Genomic DNA, 20,712 nt, shown 5'->3' on the forward strand with positions numbered 1-20,712 from the left:
GGATGTCCAAAAAACCAAAATTGCGTCTTCGTTTATTTCGCGTGCAACCGATAAAGCGGTCCTTGTTGGGTGCGGGAGGACTTAACCTCAAATAATGAGAGGATCTTGTTAAGTTAACCTTTTCTTTATGAAACAAATGCAATTAACTGAGTACAGTGTACCGTTTTCAGAAAAATGTCCATAGCTTTAGACTTTTACGGGATAGAAAACTTACACAGTCCTGAGAAGTACAGTTAATAAAACGAGTAATTCTTGAAGATAAACAATCAGAAAGTAACTTGGATGCGTTGAAGCGGATGAATTTGCCATTTTTTGACACTCTTAACCTAAAATTGCCCAAAATCTTGACATGCTGGAGCATTTGCAAAACCAGATTCGTTTTCCGAGTATTTACATCTTCAAGAATAACCACTAGCCGTTCTTGAAACTAGAAATGGTGAAATTTCGCAGTCCTGTATTACTTTCACGACCTCTCAACATCGATTACACCGCGCGACAGAGAATTTTGCACTCGAAAATATCAATATAATCGCGAAACTAGGGGCCAACTATAGTAAAACTGCATATAGTAAAATAGCATTTCTAGTTTTTCTTTTGACCTCAGGACTCTTCTAAAAAGGCTTCGAAATTTCAAAAAAAAAATTAAAAAAATTAAACAAAATATTTTTTTTTGTTTTTTATTGAAAAATGTCTTTTTAAAACTTCATTCTTGAAAATAGTAATTTTCAGGGACCGTAGCTGTTATCTGTATGATAAAAATTATAATTTAATCGTTAAAATTCGATTTCTATTTTTCTGATAAAATTTAATCGTTGTTTTACGATTTTTATTCTTTCCATCGGTCATAAAAACACAGTTTCCACGGTTAAAATCGTCGAAAAAAATCCAAAATAACAATTAAATTTTACCGAAAAAATAAAAGTCCAAATTTAAAGTACATTTATGTGCTTGACAATTTAGGCGGTCGGCACATGTGAGGCTAAGCAACTTAAAGAATTACTTTTTAAAAAATTGGTCGACCACATGCTTTGCGAAATTAAAAAAAAATAATAAAAAATAAAAAAAAAAATAAAAAAAATTTAAAAAAATAAATAAATTAAAATAAAAAAAAACTTAAAAGTAAAAACAAAAACAAACAATAAAATAAAAAAGGCATACATAGTAGAAATCAAATGTTCCAAACATTTTGATGTGATAACTGCTAAGAAATCCTTATGATTTACCAAAAAATTACATCAGCATAAATCCAACTGAAAAAAAGTGTAATTGTGTGAATGCACTTAAAGCTTTTTACTTGGCTTTGGCAATAAATAAACCAGCAGCCTAGTTAATGCACTTTGCTGGGTGCACATACATACTTAGATTGTACATTTGTATGCAATAAAAAAAAACATTTAAATCAAAATAAATATGTACATACTTATTTAAGGTTTTTAGTAAAAAAAATTAGTATTCATTTTTGGTGTCTTTCATTATTCGGTTTAAGTGCGTGTACATAAGTGTGTGTCGGGGGGCTGTTAAGTCACAAGAGCAGTTAGGTGTATTAAACAACAATCAACAAACAAAATTTGTTTTTTTTTTTTTACTTTCGTGAAAGTGTGTGTGTGTGTGCGTGTGTGTGAGGGCGGGTGGATGCACTTTGTATGCAAGTGTGCATGTTTGCGTGTATTTTGGTGCTTGCAATATTATTTACCTTTAACTCTTCTTCCATTTCGGAAAGTTTGCGTTCCATTGCTCTCCTTTCGCGTTTTTCGAGCTCTGAGAGTGAGTTTTTAGTTGTCTGCAAAAATTAAATTTGCGAAATTTTGTTTCGATATTTTCATATTTTGTAGTTTTTTATTTTTTTTTATTTTTTTCAAATTTAGGGATTAACATTTTTTATGTAACATGTACAAATACACAGACATAAGTTGGATTAAGAGGCAGCAAGGAGCGTTTAGCGAAATTTATTCGTTTTATGATTTTATGTATGTACCTACGAGTAGTAAGTAGATGAGCGTGTGTGCGATTTTATATGCTTTCTGGCAGTTTAGAAAAAAAAAATAATAATGTTAGCAAGAGTGTATTCGGGTGGATTAAGAGAGCTATTGGGCAGATAGTAAGTAAGTAAAGAGCATGGTGCAGAGTATGTTAGATGTGAAAGCATAGAATTGTGATTAAAAAGCAGCTGTAATTTATGCAAATAACATTTCTATGTACAAATGTTAACAGAATTAGTTTTGGTGTTGTCTGTCGCTTAAGCGTTGCGTAGTCTGCGATCACTACGATCTCACTCTCTTTTTTTTTCTTTTGTGTTATGTTCTGTATCATACAAATGTTGCGGTAGAAAAATAAAGAGTATCTATCTATCTTAACAGCGATTGAAAGAACTCGCGCAAAAAAATTTTTTTTTTTTATTCGTATTTTTTGTTTTATTTTCGCAATTTCTGAAATGTTTATTTTTCTCTCAACTGTTTATTTTTAATGCTTTACATTATTTCTGACCTATGTGTGTTTCTTAGCATGTTTTGTGTTATTATTTATTTTGCTTCGGTCTGAATTTGTCTTTCGACAAATTTTATTAATTGCTTTTATTTTTTTTTTTTGTTAAGCGGAAAGTTGTAGATACATATTTGTATGTTCTTAGTATGTAGCAGCAGTTTATATTTGTTGTTGGCAGCGAGCAATGCACGTTTGGTATAATTTTTGAATTTTGATTTTTTCGACTTTTGGAATTGTATTTTGTTTCTTTCTTTCTTTATGTTTTCAGTTTTATGGATTTGTATATTCCATACCAGTTTACGCTTTTTAGGTTAGATACAAATAAAATAGATTTTATACTTACTGCGTTTGTAATTCTTTCGAGTGTTGCTCTACTTTGTACGATTTCTTCATCCTTCTTCTTTAATTGCTGTTTTAGTTTGTCGTTCTCCAATCTGAAATGGGGAAGGCGATATTTGTTGAAATCGATTTTAAGGCTCACAAAAAGTTAAATATGTGATACCTTAGTTATTGAACAAAAAAAAATATGTATATATCTGCTTTTTGGAGGTTTGAAGACACTACATTTGATAGTCGCCTAATCGTGCCTTAAAATCATTTTAAACATAAGCCCTATGCACACTAGCATAGTCATAGGATAAATTGCCAGAAAAGTAAAAAGAGGAACACTTTTCTAAAGACTGCAAATATCTGGGAGGTGACCTTGATGGCAAGCTTTCATGGCCAGGGCGAAATTGGGGTATCACACCTAAATTGGTAAGGTACCAGGACACCATCGCCAAACTCATTCCAAGATATGTTGCGCCAGTCTGCTGGATGAAGACAGAAGTTAGTACCACGCAGGCCAAGCTGAGCAAAAACACATCTGCGAGAACAATATGAAGGATATGAAGCTTATACACCGTTAGATTTCCAGGGAAACACTGCCCATTAGCTTTGTAGACCTTCGCCCTCCCGAGGTTTAACTTCCCACATAACTTCAAGGTCTTTTTACCAAACAGCACCAACAACTATATATACATATGTGCATACAGTGACAAAACAAATGACCACGTGTTTTTTTTTTTAATATTCGTAATATTTTTAAAGCAAATTTTTTTTTTGCTATTTTTATATAAAAATATCGTCTAAGCTTTAACCAAAACCGTGCAAATCTCAGTCTCAGACTTTATACAAAATTTAGGAAAATTCTACCAAATTTTCATCAAAATTTCAGCTTTTTTTTTCTTAGTCCTGATCAAAATGGCGGCCCACGGTTATTAAAAAAAATGCTTCCTGCTTAACCATCTCGATTTGGCAACAAAAACTTTATGCGTTTAAACAAAGGTCCGAAAATCTGACGAAGCCTCATCCTGGCAGTGACATGAGCTACTCCGCTCCCAAAGTCAACAAGCTTCAGCTTTGGTGAACAATTTAGCGATCGTCTTGTGGTCTGCGGGCCTTGAGCTTTGCATGACGGAGCACGGTCTGAAAATCGAGCTTCGTATGACCTTTGTGAGGGATCGAGCATAGTCATAATCAGTCAAAGTATTCTTCCTGGCCGTTTTAGCTGCTGAAGCTTTTTGGCCGAGTTCAACAATAGGAATTTGATATTTTACTCGGAAGCTAGACCTACCGCTCCCAATCTATAGCAGTTACTTATCTACTGTTCCAAGTTTTACAATATAAAAATAGCAATGTGGGTAATTGTTTTCTGCATATAGGCTCACAGTCCTAAAAGGGTTAAATCATAAGATCAACTAGACACAATTCGACTTTCTGTAACATATATAAGTTAAAGAGAAATAGGCCCTTTGTGTTGATTTTCCTGCTTATCACTCCTAACAATACTTACTTTGCAGCCTCCCATAGAGCCTTGTAGTCGATGGCTTCGCCATTCTCTGACTTATCACGTGCTTTATTTTCATCTGTCGCGGAGTTCGAGCTGGAGGTGGTGGTACTGCCTAAACGTGAACGCGAAGCGGCACGTTCACCGCCACTCTGGAAGAATAAGAAGAAGAAAAGAAACAATTTTAAAATTAAAATTTAAGTCAAAAACCGCGCTAATAGAATTGCCTAACAATTGTGATAATTAATTTAAGAATGTAATAATAGCAACAACAACTCTTAAGTGATCTTTTCTAACATACACACGCACAACGTACTTCATAACCTTCACTCTTCTCTGATGATGCGCTCAACGAACGTTGCGCTGCACTGCGTGAACGTGAACGATTACGCGACTTGCGTTCCTGTTCCCGCAAGGAATTACTACGTCCAACTAATGCCGCCATCGCCGCTACACTGCTACTATTAACAGCTGCCGCCATTGAACCACCGGATGCTGATGCGGTGCTGCCGCCGTAGGAGTTCAAATTGCTATTCGAATTTGAGATCGATTTAGTCTTCAGCAGACTTGGCGCTGAGCGTGCGCTGCTTGGCGTGCTTCTATACGATGAACTGGAGCTACCTTTGAAGGAGTTGGACTTGCCAGCGCCGCTACCCATATTCAAGCTGAGCGAAGCCGTAGTCACGCCATTGTCGTAGCTAGTGTAGGGACTCATGTAGCGATCGCTACTGTAGGGATTCGAAAGGTAACGCGATTCATAACCACTGGCCCCACCGCCTGCGCCACCACCGTTGGCTGTGGATTTCGAGGAGTTGTACAAAGAGGTTTTATTATTATTGGTATATGCGGCAATTGTGCAAGCAGAGCAATGCATGCATGCTGCCAAAGATGAGGGAATACAATGAATGCATTTGCATTTTGAACGGCCAGCTGGCGATAGCGAAGTATGCCTAGAATTTTTTTGCTGCGTATGCTTAGATGCTAGATGATGGTGATGAGAGCTGGTGGATATGGAGCAGGATGAAGGAGTGCTTTTATGGGTTGTGGATTTTGCGTATTGCTGGTGATGTGGATGTGGTTGTGAATGTGAATGGTGATGATGATTTTCAACGCTAGAGCTAACTTTTCGTGGCGTATAATTAGTGGATTTTGATGCTGATGCGGAGGACATAGCGTGAGTGGATGAGCTGATGGCAGCAGCTTTGGATGAATAAGCGGGTGCAGTAGTACTAGATGCGCACGTATATTCATAGCGGCCAATTACAATGACACCACCACCACCACCACCACCACTTCCACTGCTTTTACCATTCGAATAGTAGGAACTGCCACCACCACTACCACCACCGGCTGCGCGACTTCCGGCCGTGCTGTAGAGATTGTCACGCGAACCATAAATGCTCGCATACGGGCTCTGATAGTAGGAGGAAGACGATGCCGCCGAAGACGACGATGTGCCAGCGCCAACGCCATTCTGATAGTAGCCGGTGCTCAACGGACGCGAACTGGAGCTATATCCATTTGTGTGATTGCTATTGTAATTGCTGCCATTGTAGTTGTAGGCACTGCCGCTGCCGCCCACACCCGAAGCAGAGGTGGCACGCGAACTGGAGAGCGAACGACGATGCGAAGAGCCAGCTAGCGGCTGGGAGGCGCGTGAACGGGAACGAAAAGACATTACAGCGACCCTGCGAAGGCTTTCGAATTTTGTGTGCGCGCAGAGTTAAAAAGGTCGTTCGTTGGCTGGCGCAATAAAAATACCACAAAATGATTTTCAGCTGTTACGAGTACCTATGTACTATTTTGGAAATATTCTATAAGAACGCCGAATTATTGCGGTCTACACAAATTGGCATGAATCCACGGAACAATTTTGTTTTTTCCACAGCGCAATTAACTAGGATGCGCTCAGTTGCGAAAGAATTACGTCAAATCTTAAGAAAAAAATTTTAAATTAAACATTTTATTTTGAAATTGCATATTGCACTTTGTACAATTTGCGCACACAACGCAACGCAGCTAAACCGTAATATTTAAATTGGGCGTTTAAGAATGTAAATCTGTTTATTTTTTGCATGTTTGTTTATGCAGATTTTTAATATTGTAGCTCAAAATTTCAATAACGGCAAATGACGGCACGCGGCAATAGATGGAAATAAATGAATACAAAGTACGAGTATATAATAGTTCTAGCTAGCTAGATTTCCCTAATCTCTATTTAACCTCAAATACTCTAAAATTTTAAGTTAAATTTTAGTTACTTTTACCGTGAAGTGTTTTCTCAAAAAAATGTTAAAATGTTAAGCTCTCGCCCCTAGGACTTTTCTAAAAGGAAAAAATGCCCTATTTTTTTTTTTTTAATTTATATTTAGAACTGCCTCAAAGCCCATGAAGTTTTCCATGTATTTTATATAAAAAAAAAAAAAACAATTTATCGAGCAAATGGTATAGAATTATTGAAAATCAATAGTTTTCGATCTGAAAGCTCTGTTTCTTATAAGGAGACTTCTAATAATTATACCCAATTGTTTATTTACCAGTTTTTTAATATTAACTATTTTTTATAGGTCCACAAATAACGCTTTTGATTTTAAAATAAAAAGCAGAGGTATATTTTTCCGATATAGAACAATCCCAAGGGATGAGAGCATTTTTCGTGTTTTGTTTTTACCACCCTAATGTACATAAATACATTTGGAAGATTGTCTGCCAAGAAGCGATCGCTATTAGAAATTATTTTTCTGGGTGTTGCACTGACTTGAGGAAGCTCCAGGGCTCAACCTTGTCATACTCCGGCCTTCTAGGCATATGGCTACACCTGTCATTGATCCCGGGCCAGGGTGATTGTACGTATTATAAAGTAGAGCTATTGATAACATTTTCCTCCAAACTAGTTTTTTTTCATATACTGAATTTGAGAGTTAAGACTCAAGAATTGAGGTCTTCTTTCATCTAAGTATTGTAAAGGAACGTCGCGAACTCGTTTGCCTGAATGCCATTAGATTTGGTGACCCTAGGAAGCGAAAGCCGGGCCTAGCAAGTGCTTCATAGTGATACATAATTCGCTATGCAATTTCTTGAATTAGTTCTCCTTGTTGATATTTTCAGGATAAAGGACTTAGCCTTTCTGTTAGGTTCTGTACTTGTCCAATTTGAGCTTTTCTTCTTCATCCAAATACAGTAATTTCACCTAACGTTCCATGGCAGACCAATAAAGGTTCATCGGCTTAGGAAACCCTGTGCAGGCTTTTCTATGGCGTGAATATTTGCCAATTCATTCCCAACTGTGTTCCGGTACCCAAATGAGGTAAACCCGATTCTGAAGGCCAGACCTAACAACAGCATGCCTGAAAGGCAGAGTGAACTCACCCCATGCTAGCGAAAAGGAGCCCTCTGAGTTGTATGCCATATACTTCCGCTCTTCTTTTTGAAGACGTCAGTACATCAAATGCGGGGGTTTTATTTGCTTATTGTCCCAGTTAGTCCTATTGGGGGAAAAAGACCTCGGAATTATGTGTAAAGTTAAACCTCATATATTTTTTTTAGCTTTTTTTTGGGATCTCTCGGCAGGTCGTCCAATTTAATATGAATTAGGAGGGGTTCCAGCTTTAAGCAGCCTAGACTGAGGTTTTTTTTGGGGATTTTTTTTTTTGCTCAGGCATCTACGGCCTGAAAGTAGGTTCAGTTACGTTTGAATACTTAGACGAAATAAAAAAATGGAATTACCCTCGGTAAGGTGCTAAGTTGGAATTAATTTGAGACAAAACTCTCAGTGAAACCATCCGGGTCATGTGTGACCTGTAAAAAACGTTTTTGGTCCGACAAGGGACGTGAACTCTTAATGTCCTTTCCTTTCTCTTCCACTGCAGAAGATAATCTTTTTCGGTAGAAAAGAAAACGCCATAGAATTGCAACCATATTACGTTTCAATAAACTTCAAAGGTTGCTTTTATTTCATATTTATCTTTTCAGTCATTCGATCTGGATTGGAAAACAAACACATTCACATTTAACCTGAGAGTCAAACTCTTAACACCGATGCTTCAAAGCATTTGTCATAACAAGCGAGTTCGAAGGATTTGATTCCGACGAATGGCATCTGTCAGGTACCGGAATGGCACGAATGTGTTGCCGAAGCACAGATCTAGCCAAGAATTGTGTGATAAGATCTAGTACAGACACAGTAATTATGCATCGAGGGAATTTATTTAGAGCCAATACACTAAATCAGAATTACTGATTAACCGAAAATTAAACCTTATACCAGAATCGACTTTTAACAAAGCGAAGTAAAATTTTTTACGATGTATGGAGCTCAATCATAAAAATACTATTCCACTATGTTGTTTTTTTTTCTGACAGCAAGAAGTCTAATGGCACAGAAAATCTCTTCCTTATCGCATGCGGTAACACTATTTCTGAGCCACCATAATTAATGTCATGAACTAACATATTACGAAAAATACAATTTTGTATACTCTATTAAAACATTTCACTATTTCTATTTTAGTTTAAAGAAGAAAAATGGATGAAATAAAACCGAACAAGTAACAAAAAATAAGATTAATGACAGATAATAAATGGACAACAACTAAGCTGGCAAACGAAACAAATTTCCAAACAACCGTGAAAAAGCGTCGAGGATCACCCGGTCACAACTGACGTCAGAAAAGAGATATCCATCACAATAAAGCAAATAAATAAAATAAAACAAAACTTAAATCGCACATTTGTTGAGAAAATTGCGTTGTTGCTTCCGATTTTGAAAGACCACACACACACACACACACCCCCACCCCCACATGCATACATGCAAGAGCACAAGAGCTCACTGTGACCAGGAAACAAAAAGAAGAAATAAGCAGATAGCGCAAGTCTTAAAGAGAAAATGTTTTCTTTGAAATAATAAAAGCAGATAAGAAAGTCATTTTGCTTTATTCCATTAGCCGCAGCGGCTGGCAGCTGAATCACCCACGCAGTGTTAAGTAAATTTTTTGAAAACTAAAAATACGCAACACAGATGAGGAAGAAAATGCGCGAGGAAAAAAGTGTGTGATTGTATGAGTATAATTATACGCATGCATGCTGCTCTAAAGTTCAAGTGTTGAGCCTTAAATTTAGCCGGAAGGGTGGCTGGTATAGTCACATAGGCACATACATATATACATACATACAATGTAGGTGCAACTTTTATTTTGAAAGAACGCTTGTAGATAGCATCAACAAAAAATGTTGGAGAGAAAAAAAAACGTATGACATTGAAATCAAATGGATTAGATTGATATTGATAACTGATTGTTGATACGATAGACGCGCAAGACCGTTTGCTTATGCCGATTTCGTTTCTACCGAAAAATGCAACCTTCTCTTTGCCCTCTACGCACAAACACTAAGCAGAAAGCGATGAGAAGGCAACATTTCTTGTAGAAACGAAATCGCCATAAGAAAATTAAAATAAACAAAAAATCAATGCCAGTTTTTATAAATTGCACTAGTTATACGAAAAAAACCCGCAAAAGCCGCCAGCAAAAAAAATATATATATATATTAAAAATCAACGCGTTTTTGCAGTCTCTTAAGACTTGCTTTTCATTATACTAAAACTATTAAATTTACAAAACTGGATACCCAATTCTAAAAAAAAATCCGACTAAAAAGCGCAAAATTTTAATGAAAATTTGGTAAATTTCTCTAAGCTCTGTATAAAGTTTGAAACTTTCATTTATGTATATAGTTTTGGTTAAAGCATGAACCATATTTTTTTTTTTGAAAAAATAACAAAAAAACTTTAACTTTAAAAACCTTGCAAGTATTTAACAAAAAATCACCAGTTTATTTTACAACTGACTATTGTGAATGACATTTTACGTTTTCTGAAGTACATTTGACGCTTTCTGAAGTACTATTGGAAAAAGTGTAGCGTAAGGTCGATTAAAGAGCAAGAGTTTACGAAGGTGTTATGAAACTTCTTTAGCGGCGGTCGGTTGGTTGGGAGTAAATTGGCAAATTCAACGGAAATTGCTCACGGAAATAGTGCAACGGAAATGGTTGGGGCTGAAACAAGTGCTTCTTGAGTGTATGCACTTGGTATTAATTTAACAAAAACTTGCTAATAAAAGGTTAGGCAAAAATGAAGACCAAGGTAAATTTAAACACTTTACTTATATAAGGGCAAAGGTGAAGGGGGATATGTAGATGAAGAAATTGATAAACATAAAAGTAAAAACAAAGATACCGATACCGATACAGATACCGATAAAAGTAAAGATGAAGATAGAGGAAGAAAGATTAAAATAATGGTAATTATAGAGAATGGTAATTATAGAGACACAGAGACTCAATCTGGGAACTATTTTGGGATTTTAGAGATTTCTCGGAACTTATCGATACAATAATTGATATTTTTATCGGTTTTGTTATCGATATTTTTATTCATCTTGTTATCGAAATTTTTATCGATATAATAATCGATACTTTTATCGACATTGTTATCGATTTTGTTATCGATTTTGTATTCGATATTTTTAACGATTTTGATATCGATATTGTTATTTAAAAACTAAAATCATATCATATCTATACTCTATTCCCGTTCATTTGACACCTTATATTTTAAAATCGACCGACGATACAGATTTTATGACTTGGTGTTAAATATTTAACGCAACCATCTCCAAACTCCTGTAAGAAGTTTCACTTCAATAATTTCAATAAAGCATGCTAATCGTTTTTCTTCTGTGCCAACTGGCGCCATTTGAGAATGTCAAATGAAGCCAATTGTTCTCACTCACAGAGGAGGCCTTCATCTTCCTCTGATACCAAGAGCGGCTACCACGTTGCATAGTACTTCAAAACTTTTGCCTTTCTTTATCAAAAGAGAGCCACATCTTTTACCGTTTCGTGTTTTATGTGGCAGTATTCAAACCCAGCGCACAACCAGATTCTGGGATATAAGTTTATGAGAGTCAAAATTGTATATAAGTACTTTGGTGTTAGTGAATTGGTATTCATTAATAGAAATGTAAACGCTTCTGGATGCATTGATATGATAAAGGACTATTTGGAGTCCACGTTAGGTGCTCTATTGCCTTGGGCTGTTAGTGCCCTTTTCTTCAAGATGACCGTAGGGCGAAGCTCGTTAAGAACACTTTTAGCGTTAAATAACAACACCACCAAGAAAATTGAAGTCCTTTTAGTTTAGTTTTCACAGTCTTGTTAAGGTATTTGCAATAAGGAAAAAAGGCTTCACTACTAAAGAAAAACAACTCGAAAGAAAATATCCATTTGCACTATCTAACTGAAGCGAAGATCTGAATCTGGTCGCATGGGTTCCCTAATGACTTTAAAAAAGGTCAGAAATAATTTATTGCACGTAAATTAAAATCGTTTCTATTGAAAATATTAAAACACTTTGTGCAGCGAACCCTCTAAAATGCGTGAATGAAAAAGTGTACAAAGCGATTTATAACAGTGAAGATGAAACAACGCCGAAACCCTAAATCTAAACCCCTAAACCAAATTTATCAAGGAATGACATCAATTCGTTCCAAATTTACAGAATTTAAAAACCCTGCAGCTTACAAGACTCATAATTGAATCGATAATTTCAGAAAACTAAAAAAACTGCTCTGTTAACAAAGCAATTTATTTATAATTTTGTAATTTCATGAAAACAAATAATTTTTTGTTGCACCAACGCAGTTTTTTTAATTGTTCACTGGTTTCTGCGTCAAACGACATAATGATTCGTTGCTTTTGGGGTTATTAGCAAATAAAATAACACACCCAAATTCCTAAAAATATATACCAAAAACTAAAAAAAAAATAATACAAACATTTGAAAAAAAACGAACCACTTCGTTTCAAGTAAATCACACTTTCTTCACAATTAAAAATGTCTACGCAATAAACCTACTTAATAAACGCGCGGAATATAAAAACCTATACAACTTTTATGTCTTTTTTTATGGAGCGCCAGCACACGACCGCAATTACGAAATTTTGTTAAAACAAAAAAAAAAAAAAAATGTTTTGAAAACAGCTGCGCGCACTAATTCTAAGATGATTTCTGCACCTTAATGCAACATTTTATTAGATGAACGTGAATTTTCTCAACACAAACGCAATGCCAGCTGCTAAGCTTTCCCGGTGTTTAAAAATAATTTATTTCGTCACACTTTCAAATCGTGTCAGCTGCGAAATAATGAAAAAAAAACCACAACAATTTAACCGAAAAAAGACGCAACACGCTACGACATTCGTCAACGCGCAAAGAAAAGCCGGTGAGTGCAACACTGAAAATTTGTGTTAAACAAATTTTAGACGTTCTGAATACTTTACTTATTTTTGTTTTTATAAAACACAGCACGAATTGTTGCCCCAACAAAAGCTAAATTCTAACTAAAACTTTTCAGAAGCAACGAAATGACATCATTTTGCGGCAAGTAAATTCAAATTGAAGATACAACAACAAAAACAAAAAAATTGAGTGCAAAAAAGAACGAGTAATAAAAAAAAATGGCAAATAATTTTTCAAGTCTTCATTTATGGCCTCAAACGTTTGTCCGTCAGTGCGAATGTCAGTCAGTTTGTTTATCTCCCCAGCGCCGTTTGAGCGACTTGCAATTAAGCTATTTGTAAAAAATCCAAAAATGTACAAAAATGGTAGCAAAATTATAGTAGTTAGCACATAGATGCGCTGCTATGCTGCCGCGGTCGTCTCGAGAGACCAACACCAAAAAAAGGCATTTACAAATACCTGTAAACAACAAACTGACATACACCGCAAGCAAGCAAGCAAAGTAATACACTTTGGGGGTTATAAATATTTCAACTGTCATCGACTGTGACATGCTTATGGCGTCAGTGGGGAGAGAGGGCAGAGAAGTGCACGCGTAAGAGCTGATGGATTTGAATAAAGAAAACACACAAAAGAAAAATAAAAAAAAAACGAAATAAATACAAAGTTCAAAAAATCGCGGTTAAAACAAAACACGCAACGAAATTCTATCCAGCAAAGTTGTACGAGTTACTTGCAGCAGCTGCGTTGCATTGTGCGCCTTGTCAGCCGATATTATTGTTGATATTTTTAATAACTTCTGCCCAAAACCACAAAAGAATTTTCATGTAAATTTATAATATGTAGATCATCCAACATCCAATACGATCACATGTTATCTCGAATTTCTGCGAGACCACAAAATCGTTTTTTATTACATTCGATTTATAAAAAAAATGCAATAGGCAATCGCAAAAACAAAAAAAAACGCTTAACAAACCAAAATTTATATTCTTGAGAATTGCAATATTTAGATTTTTTTTTTATTTAATTTTCTTCTACGAGCGAATAAATTTGATTCTTTGTACTAGTGATTGCTTCGACAAGCGAACTTCTAAACGTCTAAAATGAAACTAAATTCTTGAAATCATAACGTAGCACTTTATTTGAAATTAAATGTTAAAGCGATATTTTTCAAATCTTTTATTTTTAAGTTTTCAGATTCATTTGCCGAAATACTTGCTCAGAGCGCCCCACAAGCACCCACAATGCTAAGGAAAATGAGCGCAACAGCAGCGATACGGGAAAAGCGTTCGATAATGAAAGAGAGAGAGAAGAGAGAGCGAGAGAGCAGAGAGATGTAGCTTTCCCAAACAGCGAATGAAAGCTTGTGATCACGGGCGCATCCTACATTAGCATCAATGTAAGCGTCGCAATATATATTGCCACCGCTGCTTTTTGGACGGTTGGTGGTGTGTGTACAGCTGCATGGCCTGTATGTAAATTGAAAATGCCGCAAATGCGGAAAATTCATGTAGCATGTACAAATAGGAACGCGCGCGGCACATTGACCGTAAAAGAAAGTGTTTGAATATTTTTTTTTTTGTTGTTCTTCCTCAATTTACTTTAGCTTAAAATAAAAGACATAAACAGAAAAGTGAATTGGGGAAATCCATGTGAAATCGACCAATGGTTGGAATCAAACATTTTTCTTATGGACGAGTTTTGGTCAGAACTTTTCTTTTTTCATATAACAAAGTTCTGTGAAACGAAAAAAATGCAAAGTTTGAAAAATTCTAAATTTCATTATTATCGGGATTTTGCAAGTTTATTTTTTTAACACCTATCTAAAAAACTATTAAGTTCCAAAAATTGTTCTGGTCTCTTTGGTGATATTTAGAGCTTTAAAGAAAAATTTAAAACAAAATGATTCAAAAATAAAAAAAAATTTAAGAATTTTAACATTAAAAGCAAAAACTTATAAACATTTTTGACATTTTTTTTTTACAATACTTGCGACAGATCTTAAGAGATGCTGAAAGTGTTCTTAAAGATTGAATTTTTGAACAAAAAAAAAAAATTACAAACTCTAAGTAGAGTAGATATTTTAATAATTTTTTATTTAATTCAAATTTATTTTTAATTAAGAGTTTGCAGTATAATTTTTCTTTTTACAAATCAAAAAATTCATATTTGAAAAAAAACACTGAAAATTTTGTTAAGAGTAAAAGATTTATACGAATTTTTGTTTTTACGAAATTTTTATTTTTAGATTTTTTTAAATACATTTTTTTATATAGTCGCAAATATCACCTTTAAAGGGACCAGAACCACTTTTGTAACTATAATCGTTTTTGAGATATTAAAAAAATAAGCTTGCAAAATCCGGGAAATCGTGAAATTTTGAAACTCGAAAAAAAATGTCATTCCTTTGGCAGAACTTCGTTACACGATAAAAGAAGAGTTCTGATCAAAATTCATCCAAACCAAAAATGGTTGATTCCAACCATTGGTCGATTTGACATGGAATGCCCCATATATATATATATATATATATATATATATGCATATATGTGTATTTAGTAAATTGAAAGTAATTTTCTTGCACGAGGAAAAGAAATAAGAAAAAACGATAAAGAAAATTTAAATGGCTATGGATGATCGCAGTTTCGAATTTGTACACTCCTGCATGTCTGATTAATAAATAGTTCACGGAATTTCTCGGTTTTAGCTATCTAAATGAAGCAGTTTTAAAATAAAACCTTATATCTCAACAAGCTATAGGTTATAGTGACCCGATCTTTTTCATTTTCACTGTAAACTTAAACTTAATGAGGAAGATACCTCTGCTTGGCTGGTTGATGTCCTTGAGAAGACAAAGGCTGAAATCACCGCTATCCAAAAAATGCGATAGATGGGGCTTTGTGGTTGGGAGAGAGACACCGTCGCAGAGTACTGTCGTTCAAACCCAGTGGACAAGCGTATCGCCATAATCCGCATCAAAGCGAGATCTTTGAGAAACTAATCGATCCTCATGTTGTGATAGAAGGAAAGAACACTTCCAGTGTTTTGGATATGCGTACACTCCGCCGACCAAACACTGATTCAGATCAGCAGAAAAATTTCCGTCCAGCAACGGAAGGACTTATGCGAGGAGTGGAACCACAGAGAGCCCGAAAGAACAATCGGTACGATGAGAAAGCAATCACAAAGCTATAGAGAAAAAAGATGCGAACTGCGATTGGGCGCAACGAGAACTTTGTTGGATCGATATAATGAACTGAAAGGGAAGCGAGACGTATTTGCCGCAATAAAAAGAGAGAGACCGAAATGCGTGAGTGCGAAAAGCTTGAAATGTTGGCCGTTAGGAAAAACGGCCGACAATTTTATCAGAGAGTTAGGCGACTTACGGAAGCTTTCAACACCAAGAACAACCATAACTTAAATTATGGAGGAAAACTTTTCCAACCTCTTAAATGGTAGCACCACTCAAAACTTAGTAAAGAAGATGAATCCGATCTCCCAGTGGATGGGAAAGACCCGCGAGAACAGGATCGACATACGCTAGATATTTGTGGATTTCAAAGAGCCTTTCGACAGCGTGAAAGGAAGTTTCTTTATGACGCGAAGTCTTAATTCTCCACGAAACTAATACGGCTGTATAAAATTACGTTAAGCAATCTCCGTGAGTCAAGGAGATACCAAACGGTGTTTCAGACAGGGCGACTCTCTATTGTGAGACACCTTTAATAAAATGCTAAAAAGAGCCCATAAAAGTTGATTGCCGATGGTATCGACATCATCGGCGTCAACAGCACCTTTTGTACCGCCTTTTACAAATTGGATATGGAAGGAAAGGCGAAATATCTCCTGTCATCAAACAGTCAGCGCATTCGCAGCTCGGCACTCACGTCATAGTTGTCTGTCATAATTTCGAAAAAAAAAGACTTTGTTTATTTGGATACCAGCATTAACACCAATAAAATGTCAACCTCGAAATCCAACGAAGAATCCCTTTTGCCAAAAATTTCTACTTTGGACAGACGTACAAAAAAAAACACACACACTCTATATGTAGGTCACTCAACATGCTCGTGCTGGTATATGGCGAAAAAGCATGGACAATGCCAACAACCGAGGAGGCGGCTGAAAGTTTTCAACGTGGATCCCGCAGTAGCAGAGGAAGAGAAAACCCTTCTATGTGATGGAAAGACCTAATGGAGAAGAACTTGACTTCACTTGGCATTTTCAATTGGTTGCTTTTTTGGCCTACGCCGTTTCAGCGCCAAACGAGAAGAACAAATTCTATTAACTACATTTTTATGAGTTTGAATAATTGCATTTTTAAGCTTCTTTCTATTTGGGGCTTACATATATCTGATCGTAAATTTAGATGATGATGAAATTATATTCACCTAAAATAGAAACGAGTTGGCCATAAATTCAAAATGGGGAAAGTCTTCTAGACAAAATAGACAGAAGCAATTACCTTCAAATTAAAAAATATGCAAAAAAAAAATTGTGCCGACGTCAAAACAATGGACAAGCGTTTTTTACCTGACTTTTCCTGCCACGAAATTTATTTTTAATTATAATTTCGTTAGTAGTTCAAGATGTGAGCAAGCCAGTGAATTTAAAGCAACATTTTCGACGACAATACCTGTATATTTATGTATATATGTATATAAGTACATACATTAGGGTGCATCACCAAACAAAAAAAAAGTTGCGGTTTTCCTCCGGAATAAAAAATGCATCACACTCCTAACAAAAAAAACTCGGTACTATAAAATCGAAAATATAAATTTTATCTCAAAATATTTCGGAAAACTTAAGATTTACGTGAGCTAGACCGATTTTAAACTCTTCTATCATCTGAGGCGATTTTTTAGAAAAAAAATTTAATAACTAATTTTATTTATAAAAAAAATAGATTTTTAAAGCTTATCGATCCAGCTTACGTAAATCTTAATATTTGTCCGAAATAATTTGGCGCAGGTCTTAAAATATAATAAATTTTATATTTCCGATGGAAAAAATAACCGAATTTTTTTTATGAAGAGTGATTCACTCTAATGTACGTACACCTGCATATACGATTGTATGTTGGGTGTCAGTTGGTAATGAAATGGGAATTCAACTTAGCTCTATCGGCCCGTATTTCAAAGATGCTTTTATAAAAATTACTAACTGATCTTGAAATAAATTTAATTTTGCGCCAAACGGAATACTATCGATAACCAGGTGGCATATTTCATTGCGCTTCTAATTACTTTTTAAAAGTATATGCGTTTACCATAAATAATAAGCCTCTACAGCGTGGCATTTCATTTAAGGAACGCTTCAACTTTTAAAGGAATAAAAACAAAAAAAATAGTCAAAAAGAGTGTGCGTATTTCAGTTCTACTATTTATAGCCACACAGTGTTTCGAGACTGTTTCTTGGCCAGGCCAAATGTGCTACGACTAAAACAGCGTGACTTTTTTTTTTTGTTGTTATATGTACTAATAGCCTATTAGATATTGCGTGGCGGGCGTGTGTTTGCCGCCCTGCTTGTGTGTCAACATGCGGCATCACGAGACAGCAGTCCCCAGTACTCCACTGCAAAAGAGCAAACACACCCAACTTTATGGTGAGGAGTAGGCCGACCGTTTCGAGTGCTACAACAAACCACATATACATATATATGTATAAACATACATACATGAATTTTAAATACTTTCTATTTTTAATCGTACAAAATGTGTTTTAGGGGTCTAAACGATGTCTTTCGAAAATGGTCAAAAGTTCAATGAACGAATAGTTTATATGTCAACCAACAACATGTTATGTAGAAATGCAACAAAATATCGAGGAAATGAGGTTTTGATTTGGAAGAAAAAAGCTACAAGTTTGTTTTGAAAAACTCAAACAAATATTCTGGTCACTAGTTTTTTGCATTAGATCTGAATCTAATTTAAGAAAGTCGAACAAAAACAAGAAGAGAAGTTTACGTTCGGGCGAAACCCAACTTACTATAAGGTTTCTCAAAACTACGTGATAAGCAGCAGATGTCTTAGTTTCACTCTAAGGATACATTCACAGAGGAAAAGGGGTCGAGCAAAGCGAAGCGGGTCGAGCAAAACGAAGCGGTTCAGACCGAAGCGAAGCTTTGAAATTAATATAGCTACATGAAAGTGTGCATACAGCGAGCTTTTTCAGAACCTTTAGGCAGTTGAAAGCAAAGCATTTTTTTAATTTTAAAATTTCTTTTTGATTTTTCAGCCTCTTGACGCTGATGCGAACAAAACATCTGGATAAGTAAAAATGTATTTTTAGAGAAAGCAATTGCAGCAAATTGAAAAAATATTTTTGCCGCTTTTCATTGAAGGTAACTTTTGTGATATCTTTACGGTCGATTCCATACAAAAAGATCCGCTCCGCTTCGTTCAGTGTGAATACCAAAAGCTTTCCTTCGCTCGGCGACGCTCGGCTTACTGTGTGAACGTACCCTAAGCAATGTTTGGTGGGGCTTGGTGAAACGGCCACTGCAGTGCAGTGCACTGGGATACTGAAATTTTTCATAAGTGGGCCGTAGTTTCCGTAGTTTCGTAATTCTAGCATTTTTCGAAAACACCGTTATATGGGAAGTGCGCATGGTTGCCGTATAATAAAGGGTAACCTATACGCCAAATTTCGTTGAGATTTTTAATTTTTGTTCGAGTTATCGTTTACACGGACAGACCAGACGGACAGACAGATCTGTTATAATCGGCTTCTCTCTTTTCATTCTGGGCATTTTGATATCCAGGGTGGGCCGAATAAGACCTACCATCCATAGTTCATAGGTCCATAGGTTGCCTAGCAGTGTGCGCTAGTTGGAATCACAAATCAGAATGCTGCACTTAATTAATTCTCGCATAATTTCATCTAACAATACCTTTGCGGAGATAGCTAGGGTTACTGACGAGGTTTGATTAATTGACAAAAAGAAAAAGCAGACAAACAACGGAAAGTGTCGTTATTTTCTAGTGGTGTAATAGTGGAGTTTCGCGCTAAACCCGTTTTGGTGGTTGAAAAATTAAATCAAAATTTTTCGTTTTTAGCGAAAGCTGTTTAACAGTTTCCAGGGGCTGAATTCTGTAACTGTGAGTTTTCACGTGTACACTGCAAATTGTGTGCATTCTTCATTTTGCGATTCAGGAAGTGTTAGAATGAGTTTTAGCTGTCAAAATTATGAACACTTCTCTTCCGAAAAACTCAGTTTAATGTGTTTTTCCATTTCTCATAAGCTTTACGGATATAAACTATTCATAGCACACAATCTTTTAAGTTTAAAAAAAATATTTTTTCTCTATATTGGAACAAAACTTATGGCGCTATTAAATTTAAGCAACTAACCTTGCATTACTTAAAAATTAATAAAAGGCGCAAAAGAAAAATTCATTTTGGCTTTTACGTTGCAACATTTGTATAAACATACAGACTTTATACCTAGATTATTATTTATATGGGAGTGAAAGAAAATAATATAAACATTTATTTGCCCAACCATATGTACATACTACATTACGAGAATGTGCCAAATAAATGTACAGCAGATGCAAAAGATGTATGAAATTTTAAGTGAATTTCTTTAGCCATTTCCATTAATAGCTTTAGTTAGTTGTACTTGATGATTCAGTTGTGCTTAATGTGGCAAACACATAACTAACTACATTGACTAAATACATACAAAATGTACATACATATGTACAAAGATTCATACAATACATAATCGCACTTGACATCGTCAATCATACGGCATATAGACGCTTCGTTAAACAGTTGCTATTGTTTGATGAGGTGTGAAATATGTTAATGTTTAAATGTTGACTAATTTTAAGGCAAACATTCATACGAACGCAACAAAGAAATACATACATAATGCAACTTTAGCAACAATTATACAATATAATCGCTTTGTGGGGATTAAGAAACACTAAGAGTTTTAAATATATATTGAGTTTGACAAATTTGTATTCTATTATTTTTGGGGGAAATTTTAAGTAGTCGAGTATATTTATATGCATAATATTTACGAAAATCAGCAATTTCAATCGAAAAAAAGCTTGTGCAAAAAAAAAGATAGAGCTCTGACAGCAAC

At 35.4% G+C, this 20,712-nt stretch overlaps 1 protein-coding gene across 17 annotated transcripts in view; it reads right to left on the reverse strand.

The window, feature by feature from the left end:
- Mbs (Myosin binding subunit) overlaps positions 1-20,712 on the reverse strand; it is an 88,185-nt gene that overhangs the window by 15,233 nt on the left and 52,240 nt on the right. For 16 of the 17 annotated variants that reach the window (XM_017618932.1, XM_017618910.1, XM_017618865.1 and 13 more), the window contains 3 exons: positions 4,316-4,461; positions 2,825-2,915; positions 1,694-1,780 (listed from right to left, as the gene is read on the reverse strand). In XM_017618932.1, coding sequence (XP_017474421.1) covers positions 1,694-1,780; positions 2,825-2,915; positions 4,316-4,461 — 324 coding nt within the window. The remainder of the gene's footprint in view (positions 1-1,693; positions 1,781-2,824; positions 2,916-4,315; positions 4,462-20,712) is intronic. The other variant, XM_017618939.1, reaches the window with a different exon arrangement.

The sequence above is a fragment of the Rhagoletis zephyria genome, unplaced genomic scaffold, assembly GCF_001687245.7.
Source record: "Rhagoletis zephyria isolate East Lansing unplaced genomic scaffold, Rhagoletis_zephyria_1.1 Rzeph_scaffold_00035, whole genome shotgun sequence".
NCBI classification, from domain to species: Eukaryota; Metazoa; Arthropoda; class Insecta; order Diptera; family Tephritidae; genus Rhagoletis; species Rhagoletis zephyria.